The sequence below is a fragment of the Montipora foliosa genome, chromosome 4, assembly GCF_036669935.1.
Source record: "Montipora foliosa isolate CH-2021 chromosome 4, ASM3666993v2, whole genome shotgun sequence".
Taxonomy (NCBI): domain Eukaryota; kingdom Metazoa; phylum Cnidaria; class Anthozoa; order Scleractinia; family Acroporidae; genus Montipora; species Montipora foliosa.
Window position 1 is genome coordinate 48,140,243 of NC_090872.1, and position 20,000 is coordinate 48,160,242.

Here is a 20,000-nt window from a genome sequence, read left to right on the forward strand (position 1 = left end):
TGGGGGAAGTTGACAAAAGTTTTTTTAGAGCCCTGTACTACTCAGCATGCAAACGAAGTTGTATTTACTATCTGTTGTGAGCCTGTTGTTTTGCAGGAGCTTAAAGCCAAGTGCAGCATGGGCTAGCAAGGATTGAGAGAATTTATTGTGTTTTCTTCCAAGGTAAATACATCCGTTTTCCGATTGATTGAGATCTAAGTAAAACCTCTTGAAAATGTCGTCGATGGTTGGCTATCCGAGTGACGTATTGATCGACTCAAGTGTTTTAAAGATAACCTCCACTAAAACAACAAAATAACTTCAAAACGCAGAGCATAATGTTGACAATTAAAATTGTTGAAACTTTTTCCAATTTCAAAAACGCTTGGTTTGACCGGGCGCCGCCATCTTGAATAATTGTGACGTGTCGTGATTGCCCTATTGTTCTGACACAGAGAGCGTTTGTTCTGGAACAATAGGGCAACCGTGACACGTCACAATTATTCAAGATGGCGGCGTCCGGGAATCTGAAACAAGCGTTTCTGAAATTTATTTTTCTCGAATCCAAACGCTTTCATTGGAAAAAGTTTGAGCAACTTCAATTGTAAACATTATATATGTTTTGTGGTTAAAAGTTATTGTGCTGTTTTAGTGGAAGTTTTCTTTAAGGCTTGACCAGCCTAATTATTATGGTTATTCTTATTTAAAGGGAAGGCATTTGTCCAGGGCCTATAAAACTTGGCAGGCAGTTAGTTATCGGTTTGTTATAACTTTTTCAAAATGTTCTGTGTCTTATTCTTGTCACGTGACCCGAAATCGACTTATAACAGCCGCCATATTTACCTTTTGGGACAACTGCTGGCCAAAGTCAATAATAGCACTTGTGAGGTACAGAGGAAAGGAGGGTGTCAGTGAGGATTTTGAATTGCAATAAAAGTTGTCATAATTTAGAATTCCTCCACGCTAAACCTGCACACAATTGCAAAACATCTCGCACGTGACAAACCCAGGAGTCCTTGACTCAGCTAATGGGAAAAGTAACTTGTTCTCTTTTGGTTCATGGGTCAATTGTATTTTCAGATTTACCTTATGCAACCTCGGGTTGCTAGAGTAGTTAAAAATATATTTTGCTCGTCAATAATACGTTCGGCAACCGGATTTTATTATTTTTTTTGATGTCATTTTAGTCTAGAAATTAGGCCTGTTTAGAATGCCTTTATTATTTTTCAGCAACTCAATCTCGTACCCAGAGTCCTCGGGCTTTTTGGTCAGCGGGTGAGCGCCCGGAAAGCAGATAGCAGAGAAAAGTCAACGTAGATACCCAAAATTGATTTGCACTTTCAGGGATCCAGTACCTGGGCAACAGAGATCGTCCCTCTTTTGTAAAATCATGGAGCGAAATTCGAACAATGAAACATTTATCCTTGACAGGTAAGCCAAGCAGAAGCCCTTAAAAGAGGGTTTATTCCCCTTTAATTGACCTTTAATACATTTAAATGTATTTTTCGTTTATTTAGGGTTGTCTTAGGTCTATCTGCGTGCGAGGTTGGTGAACGATCCCTGTTAACGAGTCTTTCAATGTGGAGCCAAAACAAGGCAAGTCCAGAGAGCTATAAATATTCCTTCAAGGACGGGCCGCAAGGTTTCTCTCCGTAATGACATTATGTATGGTACTTACTTTCCAGCTGCGTTGGTTTCATTGAAAAAGACCGCCTCACTTTTTCATAAATAGAGTTTGAAGTTTATCGATGTTCGCGTGTCTGATTAAGCTGTCTCGCTGGTAGCTTCATGTTAATGAAAGTCACCTTTGTGTATTCAAAAGACATTAAGTAACTGACCATCGTTTTTGTTTTGTACAGGCTTCGTTAGTTCTCGATAAATTGATCTTCAAAGTTGAGTCAAATTAAAGCCTCGATATAGGGCGCCATCAGCGTTCGAGCGGGTGAACCAAAAATCCCTCAAAACTCGAATAATTTAAAAGATCCTATCAAGCGGATTGTGGGTTTAGTATAAGCACATGAAGTCTTACATACATACATATATACGTTTATTTCACGTCCCCAAGGGGCTTTTCAGTGAAATACAAATACAACAATGAAATACAATAAAATAATTCTATATGAATAAAATTTAAAATGCGCTAAGAAAAACAAATGCCATACTAATGCGGTATTGGATAAATTCAGCTAGCTATCCATTAAGAGTCTTTTCCTTATCAAGGTTTTAAACTGAGCTAACGATTGACTTAACTTAATTACTTGAGGTAGAGCATTCCAAAGAGATACCATACGATAGTAAAATGATCTTTGGCCAGTTGCGGTTTTAAATAACAGTTGTGAGTTTCTAGTTTTGCGTGTTGATATTGATGAACGTTTAATGAACTGATCAGATAGATACCCCGGAACGAGGCCATTCATGCATTTAAATGCCATAATTGAATCGCGATAACACATGTGTTGTTACACGGGGAGCCAGTTGAGTTGTTTGAGAATGGGAGTAACATGATCGTATTTCTTTGACCCACTAACAATTCTACAGGCAAAATTCTGAACAGCTTAGAGTTTAGCAATGTTAGATTGTGAAGTATTGCAACACACAAGAAATGAGCAAAATATATTTTTCAAACCAGATCGACCGGACCGTTTTACGGAGATAGCCTCGATCTTAAGTTCCCTATTAAAACGAGATCTAGGTCCTGTGCATAAGCGAAGGATGAAGGCCGGAATGAAGGCTGGCTTTCACTGCTGACATAAGGAAAACTACAAGCTACATACACGCAGACGCATTTAATTTGTTTAAATATTCTTTTGTTCTGGACCGTGACTAATGATCAAAACTCTACTGAGCTTGCTTTGAGCTTGGGTATCTTGCTTGTGCTTATGCTTAGGTCGCTCGTGAAAAGAACAGTTTTAAAGGCCCACCTACTGTCCTTCAACCAACAGGCTTTTCGACCGTTTAGTTTCGCATTTGTTATCGTAGCGATCTTATTGGATAAATTTCAGTTTCGTCGGGGATATTTTGGGTGTCTTGCATTTTGCAGCGACAGTCCTTATTAATTATTTTGTTTCTAATTTGTTATTTCCTGACGTCTTTGGTGGCGCATCAATTAGTAACTTCCTGCTTAGTCTATAGGGCTTATAGCCAATATTTATTTCGATTGTACGGCTTATCCCCCTTGTTTTTCAACTTCATAGTCATACATTCTTAACCACAGAAGATACTAAGATGCAAGAATGCACTCAACTAAATTCGACTAAACTGGTCAACTAATAGTTTATTATCACACGACAAAGTAAATTCGCCTACGAAATTGTTCTTGTAACACCAATACCACGAGATTTTGAAAAGAAGACGAAAACATCACTTGAAAACTAAACTACTTAAATGTATGCCACACGTGCAGCACGGTTTTTGTTCTAGTTTAGAACTGATTACAATACTATTTGTTTTTTTCAGTCGTAGCGTTGCAGTTAATGGCCGTCTTTGTTGCTTTAGCTCCTCCTAGGTGACTTTTATAGCACTAACTTTGAAACAGACTATCACATGGCACCTTTCAATCATTTCCAGTCAAAAGTAAATAGTTTACGGTACTTAAGATGTCAATCCTGGTCAGTCAATTGGTTGATACTCAGCTCAGTTTATTTCGGCAATCTTGACTCGCTCATTGCATCAGTCTTGAGGTGATCTATATCAGCATACAAAGTTGCAAGGCTCGCTCTATTGATTTTTCCGTTACTCTTTTCTGGAGAGTGACTTAGATCCGCGTATATGACACCATGGTATGGGGCAGGCATCTTTAAGGAAAATAGTAGCATTTGATAGAGTTTTCATAAAATATTGCTAGCAAAGATGACTTCGCGCGCGCGTATGTTGAAGACCCAAAGAAGATCTGGATTAAGAGGATGTTGAGGGGTGCAGTTAACTTCGAAAGTTTCTCCTCTTAAAAGGAGGTAACTGAGAAACCAAGTTAAGCTGCCTTGGTAAATTTTATATGCAAATGCATTGAATTCCCAGGTAAGTACTTAAAAACCCTAGGACCCCTCTCACAAGTCACATCTCTTGTTCATATACTCTGCAAAACTTAAAAGAATCCACAAACGCAAAAATAAAAAATAAAAAAATAAAAAAAATTGAAAAAGAATAGTGCATTGAGTTCCGTGTGTTAGGGTTTAACCTATTCTAGTAGTGGCATGCTCACCTTCAGACTAGACTTGACGGTTATTATGCAAATGAGATTAGGACGTAGATGGCGAGAAATTCAAATTTTGAATGAGATGCGTGTAGTGATGCTACATGTAAAAGTAAATTTTACTGGGCAGGTAGGGAAATTTACGTCATGGATTTATGTCCTAAGCTCATTTGCATAATAACCGTCAAATCTGGTTTGAAGGCGAGCATACCACTACTTATTCTCCTCAGATACAGTGTATATGTCTTGGCAATGATATCTGAAAAATATGAGTAGAAGCAGAGCAAGTCAAGAGGACTTGTCGAGTGCTGGAATCGAACACCAGGATTAGAATGGAGTTGACAGCGCCATAATGTTCTAAATTTGTTCAAATAATCACGCAGCTTCATCTCCATTCTAAGGATATTTATTAGCCTCAGGGTGTAATCCGAGCGGGGGGCAGCAGCTCCATCAATGTGGTCTGGGTTCGATTCCTGCAAGGAAAGGAGCGTTAAGTGTCTAGTTGTTTTAGCGATGGAGCACTAATTGAGGACACTGTCAGCTGAAATTAACAATAACGCAAATCAAGTCAAATGTTGGTTTTTGGGGAGAGGGGAAAACCGGAGTACCCGAAGAAAAACCTCTCAGTGCAGAGTAGAGAACCAACAAACTCAACCCACATATGACGCTGAGTCTGAGTGGAACCCGGGCCACAATGGTGGGAGGCGCGTGCTCTCACCATTGACTATGTTTGTTGGTTCTTTACTCTGCTCCGAGAGTTTTTCTCCGGCAGTCCGGTTTTCCCCTCTCCTAATACTATGTATTAAACAACTTTAGTTCGGACGATTGTGATTGATGGTAGTTGTCGAATTCTGTCCTGTAAGTAAGAAGTGATAAAGAAAGAAGAAGAAGAAGAAGAAGAAGAAGAAGAAGAAGAAGAAGAAGAAGAAGAAGAAGAAGAAGAAGAAGAAGAAGAAGAAGAAGAGGAGTGAGGAAAGAAGAAGCATTTTTCTATGAGGCTACAGACTGAAGTTATATGGTGATATAGTTCCTGACTTGATAGGACTGAATTATTTCAAGTCATCAAGAAAAGAGCTTTGCTAGCGGACAGTTGAGTAGTTGTACCTTATAATTAGTTGTTGCAAGGTAGTAGTCTGTCCTGTAAGTCAACAAGTATAGGTAGTAGTGTTAACGCTCCTAGAATACGTAGATAAATTGAGGTAATAAGAAAATCGCTAGTTCTCTTGTCTTCCTGTCGGTAATTGCCGTAACAGACTGCTGGAGGATACAGCTGATTAGCCTTTCCAGGACAAATAAAGTCATAGCAAATTTCACCTGTCAAACCTTTAGCGTAGTAATTCGTCATCAAATCCGAGTTTAGTGTATGACCACTTTACATAATCATTTTCATCTAAGCACTCTGCAACAAGACAGTTATAATTTACCTGTGGAGGTTGTCGTTTCTTGTTCAAGTTGTCAGCAACCGCATACAGGTCATCTTTGCATTCATCTTGTCTTGACGCATTTTGTTTTACAAAGGCTCCGTCTTTCTTTTTCACTTCGTTTTCAAATCCAAGCGATGAGAGATCCACGCTGGCTTTATAGTTCTCTCCGTTTCCGGTTGGGCACGTATCTGTATCTTGCATCTCAGGGTCTCTGTGAAATGTCACTTTGTCTTGATTGTCATGAATGTTAACAACTGCGTAAACATGCTGTCTTTCCTGGTCATTTAAGATGTCGCTTTTTTCTGAAGTTCCAGCTGGTGTGGATTCGTCGCAGGGAGCAAGGTACCCATCACTCGACTGTGACTGGATTAGTGCACTTTGTTCGTGGCCAAATGACTCTCTGTGGCGTGACTTTCTTTTTTCGTATTTAATATTTGTGGGAGCATTCTCTCGCTTAATTTCATGCATATCTTCATACTCCTCCATTTCCCTTTCGGAGGGAAGCCAATCAAGACGCTTTCTCAATTGGGTGCAGTTTTTCTGTTGTTGATCTACTTGTCGTCTCTTAGTGTTCGAGGCTTAAATAGGAAAGAAAAATGATAATTTAGCAAGGTGCTTGTAAAGAACTGTAGCGATGTGTCTCTCACCTTTTAGAGGTCCGAAACTAGAGAAACCTAATGGTATGAATTAACTTGCTTTTCTCAGTGCAGTGTATATATGCAGCCAGGTGGACCCTAACACACTACACTGGTAAGGTTTTACGTAGGCTTTTACTTGAAAGTCAAAGAGTCTCTGCATCACATAAGTGGTCGAGGACACAAAATGAGTACTACTGACCATGGCCAGTTCTAGAATAGCTATTTTAACGGGATCATTTTTAATCACAGATTAGCAGTTTAGGTGGCAGTTGATGGCTGCTGTAAATACGTTTTTTCTTCTAAGCGCAAACTCCAATTGGATAAAAGGTTTGTTACTATAGGTTTAACATGCGAAATTAAAACTGTCAGCAATTTTGGGCCCGCATGACAAACGTAGTTTTTCTCTTGCCAGTCCGAAGGCCTCGGTATGACTTTCACATTCGCCAGAGTTCGTTGTCATTTTCTGTTGTTCATGTAATGTTTGCACATAGTTTATTGGTTTCGCGCCTTAGCAAACGGGCCGTGAGAGATATGTGCAGGAGAACGCCATCTTGTTTTAAGCAATATTCTTATAAAATTCAGTGTGATATTAAAAGCCACCAGTTATGATTTTACATGGTGTCAGAAGCGAGATAAACCCTTGAATATGAATTTAGCTGGATGCAATATCCTCAAATGGATTGGAAGGCCTAAAACGTACCGGAAAGGTGGAAGCGTTTTCGGCAACACTTGGAATTTATGTTCAGTATCCCGCTTTCCAGTAAGAAAAGGGGGAAAAGTGCAGCTATTCCCTCATATGGTGCGGTGAGAAAGGGCGAGATATCGTCAATACGTGGTCACGTATCAGCTAAGAGGATAAGAAGAAACTCAAGACTTACGAGTGGTTTGAAGGATATGTTGAACCCAAAACAAACACAGTATTTTGTGTATACAAATTCCGCAACCGCGTTCAAAGCGAAGTGGAAACAGTGGAGCAGTTCATAACGGATCCAAAAACTGTTAGCCAGGGATTGTGCTTTCAAAGATCCAGACGAAATGATCAGGGACAGGATTGTGTTTGGCACAAATTCTCACAAAATTCGAGAAAAGCTGATAAACCAGGGCAAAGATTTAGCCCTCGATAAGGCTGTCGAAATTGCACGAACATACGAACTATCGAGGCCACAGTTGAAATCAATGGCGCAACACAGCACTGAAGCAATCCATTCCATAGGTGACAGCCAGCCATACAGAAAGAGATTTTCGAGCACACCTTCGAAGGAAAGAGCACAATCATTTGGCAAATGTGGAGATTTGCATGCAAGAGAGACTTTCATAGGTTCTGCTATGGGGAAAACATATCGCAAATGCAGAAAGGCAAATTATTTTGTTAGAATCTGCAAGACGGATCGCAAAGGGATACAAGAGGTAAGTAGACTAGCCTCCGAACAAGTGACAGTTTGTTTGTTGAAACCATATCTGGAGACATTAGGTCCTCATGCTCAAACCAAGACTTCGTGGATATTGAGGTAGGCCAGAACAATGAAACAGTAAATTTCAAGTTTGATACGGGTGCACAAGTGAATGTGATTCCCTTAGAATTATTCCATAAAGTAAGGTGTGACAATTCAGAGGTAACTACACAAAAACTGTGTGGATATGGCGAAAAACCTCCAAGGTGGAAGGGAAGTGCAAGTTATCTTGTCAGTACTAAGAAAGAAAAGAAATGCTTGAAGTCTATGTGGTATCCACACAAACACCACCAGTCTTAGGGTTAACATCGTGCCTCTCCTTAAAGCGGATCAAGTTAATATTATCTGTGGAAGAAATGCAAAACCTTGGGCACAACCAAAACGACATGATAAAAGAGCACAGTGACGTGCTAGGAAGGGAACTCAAGAGAATGGAGGACCTTGGGCGGTGATAGTCAAAGTAGGTGAGCCAACAGACTGAGTGAATTCGATCGTAACGCAAGAAAAGCAGTGAACAGGCGCATTACGAGTGTGTCCCGATCCCAGATACCTAAACTACGCCATCATGCGAGGACATCACCCATTGCCAACTCTGAAGGATCTAACTCTATTGCTATCAGATGCTAAATATTTTAGTGTATTAGACTGGATATTGGCAAATTAAGCTTGATGATCAGAGCTCAATGCTAACCACTTTTAACACACCATTTGGGCGATATCAATTCACCCGTATGCCCATTGCATGGAATAAACTGAGCTCAGGAGGTATTTCAAAAAAACTATGGACATGGCGTTCGAAGGTAGTGAGGTCCTGTGTTATCCGAAAAGGGAGTGTAGCCTGATCCAAAAAAGATTGCTGCCATTCAGGATATGGAACCTCCAAGGGACAAGCATGAGTTGGAAACCACGGTAAGCATGGTCAACTGCCTATTAAAGTTTACACCCAATATGACAGACGCCACTGCACTTTTGAGAAGTCTACTGAAGAAAGACTCAGAATTCTTATGGGATTGTGCCCAGGAGGCAGCTTTAGAAATTGAAAATGTTGATTGCTCCTGCAGTGACATTAGTCTTCTTTGATGCAAGTAAGTGCGTAACAAGCATGGTCTAGGTGCGGTGTTGCTGCAGAATGACAAAGCTCTTGCATATGCTTCAAAGCCCCTCACGCCCTCAAAACAAGACTTTACTCAAATTGAAAAAGAGATGTATGCCATAGTGTTCGGAACTGAACGATTCCATCTGTTGGCGGGCCTGTTGAGATTACCACTGATCACAAGCCTCTGGGAGCAATTTTAAGGCCCCCTCCACAGCTTCAAAGAATGATGCTCCGCCTTCAAAAGTATGAGATAACAGGGGCAGCGGAGTACGTTTGAAAGGGGAGTGGGGATAGATTTTGGTATGGATCACAGAAGTGTGAGGAAGGAGGGGGGGCGAGATGTTAGGAGAAAACAACAACGTAGGTACCCTGGATGCCAGAGGTTTTTTTATAGCCAGTCGCGAAGCGGGGTAGAAAAAACCTCTGGTACAGGTCGTTCAGTTCTTTGAGAACGCCAGTCCAATGGGATGCCGTCTCTTATTCCCAAAGTCAGATTTTAACCCTACCAATTCGATTGGCTCGACGAACTGATCAATTTTAACGAGTGCTCTAATTGATTTAGCAACGGAAAGTTGTTCAAACAGGTTTTCAATTGCTGTCAGCATTACTTCTCGCCTCCACTTGTGGCCATAATCGAAACGCTGCGAAGTATACTATATACCTTGTCGATCTCATTTCGACACTACCGTCTAGCCGATGTAACCTCCGAAGAAACAATGGTGGTACTCTCCTTTCACAACTAGAAAGATTGACCAGTAACTCACTTGGTGAGCGGGCATTTTCGGGGGCGGTTCCAGAGCTTTGGAATGAACTTCCACCCGAGCTGCGATCCTCTACTTCTGTTGACATTTTCAAATTCAAACTGAGAACATTTTTGTCAAGAAAGGCTTAATTTTACTATGTATATAATTTTACTTTCTCTTAGCATCATAGTGTTGATTATTTTATGCGTTCTAGAGTTCGACCTTGAAACACTTTATATGGCAAGGCTTATTTTAGTATCATTCATATAGTTTTTAGTTTCTTTAGTTTTTCTCCTGGTGCTTATGTAAAGTGCATCTGAATACTTGCGTAGAAAATGCGCTATTTAAGTTATTCTATTATTATCATTTTATTATTATATTTCCGGAAATCGAGCCGTTGAAGCCAGAACAAGTTCAGGGGATTCTACAGTTTATTTTGAATCGCGATGTATATACTGTGCTTCCGATTGGCTTCGGGAAATCACTTACCTCTCAAGCTAGTCCAGGTGTGTGCTCTCGTTTGGCTTCTCGCGGTTTTGTAAGGCGTTTTTATTATATGACTAGCTCCGTCAACTGGCAAGGTGAACCAAATCCCGCGCTGTGATTGGCTACCCGAGCAGGCAAGATGGAGCTATCTTGCCCGCTAGGAATTTCTTGCTTGGTCTCGCAAGATCGAAGGTCATTTTTCTGTGTTTTATCTCATATCATAAATCCTTTATTGACCAAGCTTTTTCGGTCAAGATGGCTGTATATTGGCCTCGTTCTTTGTTTTGCGTGTTTATGGACCTCGACTTTGTCTCGGTCCATAAACTCGCAAAGAAAGAACTTGGCCAATATCCAGCCTCTTGACCGAACAAGCTTGGTCAATAACCCATATGTACGTGCACAAAATTCAACATCGGAGTTTCAAATTTGGGTCTTAATTTTCATATTCGACATCGAAGTTTTATATCCAACATTGAAGGCTTGAATTTTACATGGTAGTAAATATATAAGACGAATGTACGTATACTGTAGGATTGGTAGGTTATGTCGCACATAAATTGACTTCAGCACCCGTGGTTTCGGGTCTACTATTGGGACACAGTTCGGCTGTGTCCGCAAAATTATGAAAATCGCAGTAAGCTGTTGACGATTAACCTGCAAAGCTTTCCTGTAATTTTAGACTTCTCCATTTGCCTTTTGCATTTGTAGCAAATAATCGCACTTAGGCCTTGCTCTGCTCGCACAGGCAAATCTACCGCTTTTGAAAATATTTCTGCCATTGTTTCGATAGCATCTTTGACATTAAAAAAGTTATATTTACCCCTGCCAAATACCGCTGGATTTCGTTCCCAATACCGAAAATATACATCGTGATGTGACTAATGTAAACAAAGTAACATGACCAAGCTCGCGTGCGAAGAACCGGTTAACTGAGTTTCAGAACGCATCCGATTTCAATCAATCCGGGCATGGAAGTGAGGTTCTCAACGGTTTGAACCAGTGGCTATTTCTCTCCGCTTCGCTTCTCGCTATTCCGTCACTCTAGGTGACAAAAAACCACTGGCACCCAGCCTACACCGTAGGAAAAAAGTGGGGTGCAATAGCCCCCCCTCTCCAGCCCCTCCCTCTCCGCGGCCTCCGGATAGACGTCCCCCACAAACCTGGGAAGAATATACCAGTTACTGATACGCTTTCCCGATTGTATCTAAAGGACACCGATGACACCCATGAGGTTTTTGAGGCCCAAGCCCATGCCATGATGACCTCTCTGCCAATCTCTGACAACAAAATCTCAGAGCCACAGGTCTGTACAAAGGAGGACGCCGATCTACAGCAGTTGAAGTAATCGTTGCATGTAACCCCGTTAAATCTGGCTAATCAATGCTTTTAAAGTGGTACTATGATCAAAAAATCATTTCCTTTTTTTCTTCTGATTTTGAAAGCGTGTTCGCTTAACACCTAACTGGCAAAATTTTGAGCTTTGAGTTTTATCCAAAGGCTGTTTATTTTGAGTGTAAGTTTTGGATTTCATGGTCCGCCATTACTCACGTTCAAAACTGGCCGGTTGGACCTCAGAGGGTTGGATCTAGAGAAAATGACGTCATTTACTCACTAGCTTAAAATTTCAGCGTGTAAACGCAATTTATCATATATGCAAAACACGGGTTGAAAAGTCTGAAAGCCCGAAACTCCCGTGCTGCATATTAATTAGGCCGCGTACACGTGCATTGCATTCTTAAACTAGTGAGTGTTTGACGTCATATTCTCCTCGACCCAGCTCTCTCAAGATTTTGAAGTTAGTAATGGCGGACCAATAAATAAGAAAATTCCAGCTAAAATAAACAGGTGTCTTTTTAAAATCACAACTTAAAACTTGGGTGAGTTAGTGTTTAGTTAACATAGTTTTGAAATCCAAAGGAGAAACAAATTTTTTTTTGGTCGTAGTACCACTTTAAAGGATTAACTTAATTGAGAAGAAGAAAGCAAATGATACTTCAAAAAAGTAAAAACAAAAACGAAAACAAAAACAACAACAACAACAACAACAAAATATTCGCCCCTAAATAGTTAACGGTAGTCTAGGCGGGTGGCGGGCGTTGATTGAAATCATCCTTATTGGATGGCTAGATCAAATAAATTAGTGCCCCAAGTGGCTATTACCAGTCTGGTATCCAACAAACGGGAATAGAATAAATGTTTTATTAAATTGTCATTAAACTCTGAAAGATTGGACACTTGGAATCCGTATCCAGACTGGCACTTGACGTTATCAGTTTCCATATTAGGTTATTAGGTACATGAGCTGATAACCGAGATTGAAAGAACCAATCAAAAAGCTAGAAGCGCAATATCCGAGGTCGGAAATTTAATAAAACAATTTATCTGGGAGTTTCTAAGATCTTAGGAATGTATACTTGACACATTGATAAAATCTGACGCAAATTCGGAGGACTTTGTTCGTAACAGCAGCCAGCGTGTTAGTTCTTACAATTGTAACTTTCCCAGCCAAGTAGTTCATCAACAAAATCACTTGAGAGATTGCCATAACTAGGAGAGAAAAGAAATCTTGCAGCTCTGTTCTGTGGCTTCTGATGTTTGTTGCATTATGCCTTTCTAATATGCCCTATACAAGACTACATGCCCTATACATGACTACAGTAAATAAAACTGCAGACATTTTGCACAAAGTATGCTCTTCCGGGGTTAATACGAATTTTGTCTGAGCCTTTGGTAGCTCTTACGCGGGTGCGATTCGCAGACTCGGCGTCATATGTTGGGTGAGTCTGTTGGTTCTGTACTCTGCACCGAGAGGTTTTCTCCGGGTACTCCGGTTTCCTCTCTCCTCAAAAACCAACATTAGACTTGACTTACGTTAATTGCTAATCTCAGTTTACAGTGGCCGCATTTAGTGCTCCAGTGCTACAATGACTAGACACTAAAATAAGGTTACGTTTTCTTTCCTTCTTCAGTGTCATAATTTCGTGACTTTGTATAATGAGTAGTTTGTGATTTCTTTTCCTTGCGTGGCGATTGTGACACGAATTGAACACACTGTAGCATAACCCAGTAAGCCTTATTCTCGTTCCCAGAGCCCTCCGTTTCTATTGGTCACATGGTGGCGAAACGAAAGACTCTGGACGCAGACAATTGTCCGTAAATCTCGCACATCCGGCATGGAATGCGCACTTCTTTCAACTTTCAATAATCGTGAGTGAGGAGAGAGAAGATACTACTACTACTACTACTACTACTACTACTACTACTACTACTACTACTACTACTACTACTACTACTACTACTACTACTAGTTAGTGTTTGGTTGACATTATCATTTGTTATCCTTTGCTGTTTTTCCAATCTTGCCGCCTGATCGCGGAGATTTTGACGTGAAAATCCAAGTCCTCCATAGCCTTTAGCATTCCAAAGTTCTTCCATAAGTTTGATATATCCCTTCTTTTTACCATTTTGATCAAGCAGTGGACTTTCAAGTTTACAATCTTACAAGCTAGGACATCGGCATTCATTCGATCAGTCCATTTCCTTTTAGAGTTTTGAGACCTCCTCCCTGCCATACTACAAGAGCTCCACTTAGTCGCCCGCCATCACATTATAAAAAAAATCACATTATAAAACTGCATTGGCTGCCAGTCGAAGCAAGAATTAATTTTAAGATTTTACTTATAACGTACAAGATCTTAAATGGGCAATCTACCAGTTACTTAGAACCTATCATGATTATACAAGAATATCACGCATTAAGAACACTGAGATCATCAACCCGTTCACTGTTATGCATCCCATCTATCAAATCCAATTCCTATGGTGGTCGCGCTTTCTCAGCAACTGCGCCGAAATTATGGAATTCAATTCCCGAATATATTAAAAGAGCAAAAACAGTAGAAACATTTAAAACTAGGCTTAAGCCATTTTTGTTTCAAAAACATTACTGTTAATTAATTATTTATTTTTCTCAGTCTTTTTAATGAATGTTCCGTTGTTAGGCGCATTGAGGTTAGAAATGCGCCCTATAAGCACCTATTTATTATTTTATTATTTATTAAATCACATTATAAAAATAAAATAAAATTTAAAAAAAAATTAATGATAATAATAATCTTTCCCCTATATCTGTCCGTCTCCGGGTCCGTCTCCCGATATGTTCTCCGTTATTGAAAAGTGGTCGATAACTATACATTGCTAGGACAGCGATAGGTGCGGGATGCATGACTCTCAATGACCTCATTTATTATTCAGTATTACTACACATACGTTTATACCTTTGATCCGAGGCCGACGAATAAAGAAGAACCAAAGAAAAACGCAAATCACCAATATGACAACAGCAAGTACTGCTACGGCAATAGTAATCAGCTGTGAATTGCCATCTGAAGTGTCCTTGACTTGACCGCCAGGGTTTTCGGAGCGTGTAACTGGAGAAAAAAATCAAAATGATTCCAGAAAATTAAGCTTTCTTATTCTGGATCTTTTATATTGACTTATTCCGAGGCAAAGTTTAGTTTTTGAAACACGAAGGGTGTACAAACCTCCCCTTTCAGATAAGTGAATTGGGGACAAGACTTACCAAACACACGATAGGAGATCATTAGTATCGGTTTGTATCCGTTGCTGATAGGCAATCCTTGATCTTGCCTTTTTAAATCTATCTTTTTTTGCTGTAAGCTTTCCTTCTTGTCCAACTTAACATTTCAGTTATTTAGCCCCACCCAACACAATTTCCCTGCCTTCCGTATTCTATGAAATGTATCCCATTTAACAGATTCATGGTGTAATTGCCGAGGTCCAATTTAATGGCATGAATGATACCTGCATTCTCTCTTTTTATTTCTTGTATACCGTAATCGTTGCAATAAACCAAGGGGGTTAGAAAAGCGATAATTATATAATGTTGTTCTTGCAGGGAGTTATTCAAGTTCTTTTATCGTGGCTTATCCATCAATAGCGATTGATTGATTTGTGCAACGATTTTTGTGTGCCGAATACCGGCATTAAAGTATTTTTGCTCTTGCTTATAAACCAACGTTAAGTATTTACTTCTATAGAACGAAACAGGGCATTCAAAACGACAGTCACCGTACTGCCGTTTACTTCACCATATCTCAGTGGAGTGCTGATCGCTGATTATATGGTGCAAAAATCTAGAGCCACACTCTGTGACTTAGGTCTTCAAATGAAGTTTACTCTGTTTTTGTTGCTGCTCTCCGCTTACCTTCACCATGTTGCTGTTTAATGGTGATCGCTGAATCTGTGGCGCCGGCGGAAGTAGCCGACGATGTTTGGATTGTAGTTGTGGTAACATTGATTGATCGCTTGTCACCTGTAGTCACTGGCACAGCTTGTGATTTGGGATGGAATATTGAAGTAAAAGAATAAAAATATGAGCTTGTTTTGCTATTTAAAATGCACATGCAAGCGAACTCTATGAACACGATCAATTCAACTGAGATATGAAATCCGTTCTAAAAATTTCCTGTTTTTTGCCATTTTCGTTGTCAACGCCTGGTGGAGTTCGACAATCCGTCAAGATAAGATAAGATAAGATAAGATAAGATAAGATAAGATAAGATAAGATAAGATAAGATAAGATAAGATAAGATAAGATAAGATAAGATAAGATAAGATAAGATAAGATAAGACACTTTAGACCATCCATCTTGTTACGGTGTCAATGGTAATGCTCTTCAAGGTACTATGATCAAATTTTTACCCCTTAATTTTTTGAGTGTATCACATAGAATTCCATGGAAGAACAATATCTTCATTAGTTCCGGAGATATTTAAGTTTGAAAAATGGGTAAAATATGCAAATGAGCTGACTAATGATGTCATAAACTCAACCCAATATTATATTGAGTATATAAATAGAGCTATCTTGGACAATTTGCAGCGCAGACCATTGAAACTTGGTAGGCTAATAGTTCTACAGGAAACACACCTATGGCTATAAAAAATTCTGTTCCCATGGCAACTCACTCTTTTTCAGTCCCCACCCACTTGATTTCAATATGTTAGTGATTTTCAGCTTGAAAAGAGGTTAAGCAAGGCCACAAACTAACATATTTGTATGCTTGCTGGATCATGCATATGAAGTGCTGTTAGCAAATATCAAAATGGAACGCCAAAGGTGGCCAGAAAAGCTTTTAATATGGGGGAGGTCTGGAGCCCAGTGTGATGCCATGGTAACAGAACTGTTAAGCTCATATTGTGGAGAACATTTAGTAGAATCTTCCTGCCAAAAATCAAAAATTTCTGATACAAATTGGCTGAGATATCTCTTTTCATCATATTTGAACAACATTTGGTTGAGTGTATGACGTCATCACTTGGCTAATTTGCATATTTTAAAAATACGAATATCTCTGGAACGAAAAGAGATATTAGAAAAAAAGTAAACAGCAGTTTTCTTCTCACGAAGACTACTTGTTTATGTTTCAAAATGGCTTAGATAGGAAAGATGCGATTTTCGTCATAGTACCACTTTCAGTTGCTGAAATCATATTTGATTGATAGAACGCAAAGATCTTACGTAAATGGAGTCTTATCCACAGAACAATATGTATCATGTGGCATTTCCCAGGGTTCTATACTTGGGCCATTTTAGTTTCTAATTTATGTAAACGATTTCCCAAAATGTCTACAACATACAACACCTGGTATGTTTGCCGATGATACGTATATAACCATGGCTCATGAAGATGTATCCACAAGTGAATGTTCCTTAAATAGTGATTTAGCTGCAGTATATGACTGGCTTAAGACAAGATTTGGAGGATCATGAAGAGAGTATAATTTAGTGGGACAAATTGCACACACTGCCTACATTACATTTATTTGTTAAGAGCATTGTTCTTAATCCATTCATTAGTCTCTCTTACAGTTTTACTCATATATAAAATGATTTTTTTTTCAACTGTCACTTCTGAAAATGTATGTTGTATAATACGAAACGTCAAGTCAAAATGCGTTATAATATATTTAACACCACAGTTTCTTTATTGTTTTTGATCAAGTTAAAAAAAAACACTTGTTTCCATTGCGTTTCGGTTAGAATACTGCAAGATCATTAGCAATAATTGGTGTCCAGTTGTTGATGAAATGCTTTTTAAAGGATGTGACAACGTCACTTGGGATGAACTGGGAACATGTCGATGTCAAGAATGCGCGAATGGCATCTAATGGCGTTGGTCTCGTGAACAGAATGGCACGCTTTGTCGTGACCAATGGAAACAGCGGTCGATAATCTTCGCCAGAAAGATAACAGAATGACCTGAAATTCAATTGCAGCATTCAACTAACTATCATTCTTCTACTTGAGAAAAGGCAGCAGACAGTTAATAGCCATTACGTATTAAGCTTATTTCGGTATCAACAGACTTAACTGAATAGAGTGTAATGTGAAGTGCTAGTTTTGTACCCCTTATGAACCATGTGAGCGTTAGCCCTTCTAATAAAAATGGGCCCACACAAGGACAGAGACAAACTCTGACTAGGGTGGGAATTGAACCCACGACCTTCGGGTTAGATCACCGCTGCTCTACCGACTGAGCTACAAGGGCAATGAACACGTACAAATACAAGGAAAGGTTACGTTTTTACAAACGTTGGCCGTGTAGCACTTATACTTCATCTGTCATTCTTTCAAAGCCCTTCGAGGCAGCAAAGCTGAAAGTTTGGTGAAGAAAACGTACACTGAGATAAACTTGAAACTTGAATTAGTCATACATACACTTACCTTTTTTAGGACAACTGCTAACGCGCTTTTCACAAATAAATGAAATCCCTTCGTAGTTTTCACAGGGAATGTTATCATACACTAAGTCTCTCTCGGTACTAAAGTACATTTTACCACATGACCCATCACCGTATGGTTGAGCTGCATCCCAGGGAGATTTCTTTGGAGTAACCACAATACTTCTGTTGCATATCCACGTCCACAATCCATTATATTCTGATAGGCCAATGAAATATTCGGATTTCGATTTCAGTTTTATAAGTTCCTGCACCAGGAAATTTAGTTCCTCTTGATGCTCAATACACACTAGATGGCTCTCATTGTCTAAACAGAAATCTCTGCTTTGTTTCCAGTCACCGTTAGAGCGCTGATGATGAACGGTGTATTCCTGACATTTGTGAACAAAAGTTGTACCTATAGTAAAAGTAATCATATAAAAGCAAATAAATGAATAAGCAAATAGATAGCTTACGCAACCCAGCCGGGGTCAAATGCGAAATAAACTGAGCCTGGCCTCCTTGGTTGTCCCGTGCGATCTAAATGGCATTTTCTCCTTTTCCATGTTCGTTGAAGAGAACTCAAATCATCGCTTTTCATTGTGCACAGTTTCACCGAAATTCAAAATGGTTTGAACCCTGGAATAGAATGTTTCGATAGAATTGTTTCCCTGCATTAGAATAATCCCGACAACGTGTTTTTGGTGACTTTTTCCATAATCTGAGCGGCCCAGCGTCAAGTAAGAGTGAGCAGTCAGTCACCGATTGGTCAGTAGAAACGTGATTGGATTGTGAACAGTGATTTGTGCGTTTCAATCTGTTTTACGAGTAAAAGTCAGAGCTAATTTGTTGCAAGTGAAGACGTAGCATATCTTTTGTCATTGCACTTGGCATTGCTGCCAGAAAGTAGCATATTAGGAGCAGGTGGCGACTAACAACGTTTCAGTGGAGTATTTATTTTTATGTGAGTAAATCAGCTTACAAGTGTGAGTCGATGGTAAACATTCCCTGTTCTATGATCAGTTTTTAATTGGTGTTTAGGAATACTTTTTTTGAGGTCACCATTTTTAGTCGCTTGTTCGTGTTCAGTCAGGAATCGGAAGTCAAGTTTTCATCAGTACAAGTGGCCTGACGGTCGCAGCAGGTGGTCTTGGTCCGTCTTTATAGATTTGTCTTTGTCACGCACCTTACAATACCGGCCAGAACAAATTAGACACCACCTGCTAAAGCTAAGCTGACTTGTTTCATAGCTAATTGGGTTTGTACCTAACTTAACTGCAGTGCTGGGTCGGCTGGTGTTTCAAACATAATATTAAGTGAGTAAAGAAAAAAAGAGATTGACCTCTCTTGGAAGAAAAAACATCATCCGGTAATCGGAGCTTCACAACTGGTTGCAAATAGATACGACCGAGCTTACGCAACCTCGACGACCGGGAGGACGATCACGGCAAGTACATGCTGAGGGACTGGTACGAGAACGTCGTTTTGGGCAGGAAAAGGAAACTTACTCAGTGAAGTTCATTACGCGTCAGCTGAAGCCCTTATGGATAAGCATTTCCATAATTCACTGAAAGCACAAGATTCGTTATTTAACAAAACTTTGGCAGCGCTTATTGTCGACGAAACGTTTGGACTGGACTGAAGATACTTTATATTTACCCAGGATGAATTAATAAAATGCCCGGGAACTATCAGAATCCATATCCGTTTCAGGATCAATGAAATAGGTGGTATTCACGTTACGTCATTGCCGCCATGTTGGTGGAAGAGAACAAAAGATCTCTCCTTAGCTCCTTTTGTTCATCCACCAGCAATTTTACATTGCAGCATTGTTATGTGTGTCCCCAGAGATTGGTTAAAAACCACCTATAAACTGTATTCGTCAAATTCTCTGCTTACCTTGCCAATGTAAGTTTGAGTCCTATATCATGAACTGAGACAAGATGAAGACAATTACGCAGCTCCCCTGTTAGATCTTCTCTTCTTGTGAGGAGAAAGTGGCTCCTTTGCACAGTCATGCGATTTTTTTGAGCATTTTTCCTTGCTATTTCATTTACGATTTCTTGACTATTTGACCAAAAACGTATCGTGAATTATCGAACTAGCGAGGAGGTTTTCCCTACAATTTCCAGGAGATTTAGGACCATTTCCTTTCGTCAGCCACTTTGCACCACGAAATAGCCAGCAAGTCGCGCTGTAATCGCCGCTAGTTTAAAACTCGCAACTAAAACGTCTTGAGTGGTTTCAT

The 20,000-nt window shown here is 39.7% G+C and overlaps 1 protein-coding gene across 1 annotated transcript in view; it reads right to left on the minus strand.

The window, feature by feature from the left end:
• Positions 1-2,087: 2,087 nt before the first annotated feature.
• The window catches only part of LOC137999302 (uncharacterized), a 28,011-nt gene continuing 10,098 nt past the window's right edge, over positions 2,088-20,000 (minus strand). Inside the window, exons 3-7 of the mRNA XM_068845144.1 lie at positions 17,757-18,170; positions 15,234-15,359; positions 14,284-14,436; positions 5,593-6,170; positions 2,088-3,773 (exon numbers count right to left, since the gene is read on the minus strand). Of these exons, the coding sequence (XP_068701245.1) occupies positions 3,618-3,773; positions 5,593-6,170; positions 14,284-14,436; positions 15,234-15,359; positions 17,757-18,170 (1,427 nt within the window). The 3' untranslated portion in view covers positions 2,088-3,617. The remainder of the gene's footprint in view (positions 3,774-5,592; positions 6,171-14,283; positions 14,437-15,233; positions 15,360-17,756; positions 18,171-20,000) is intronic.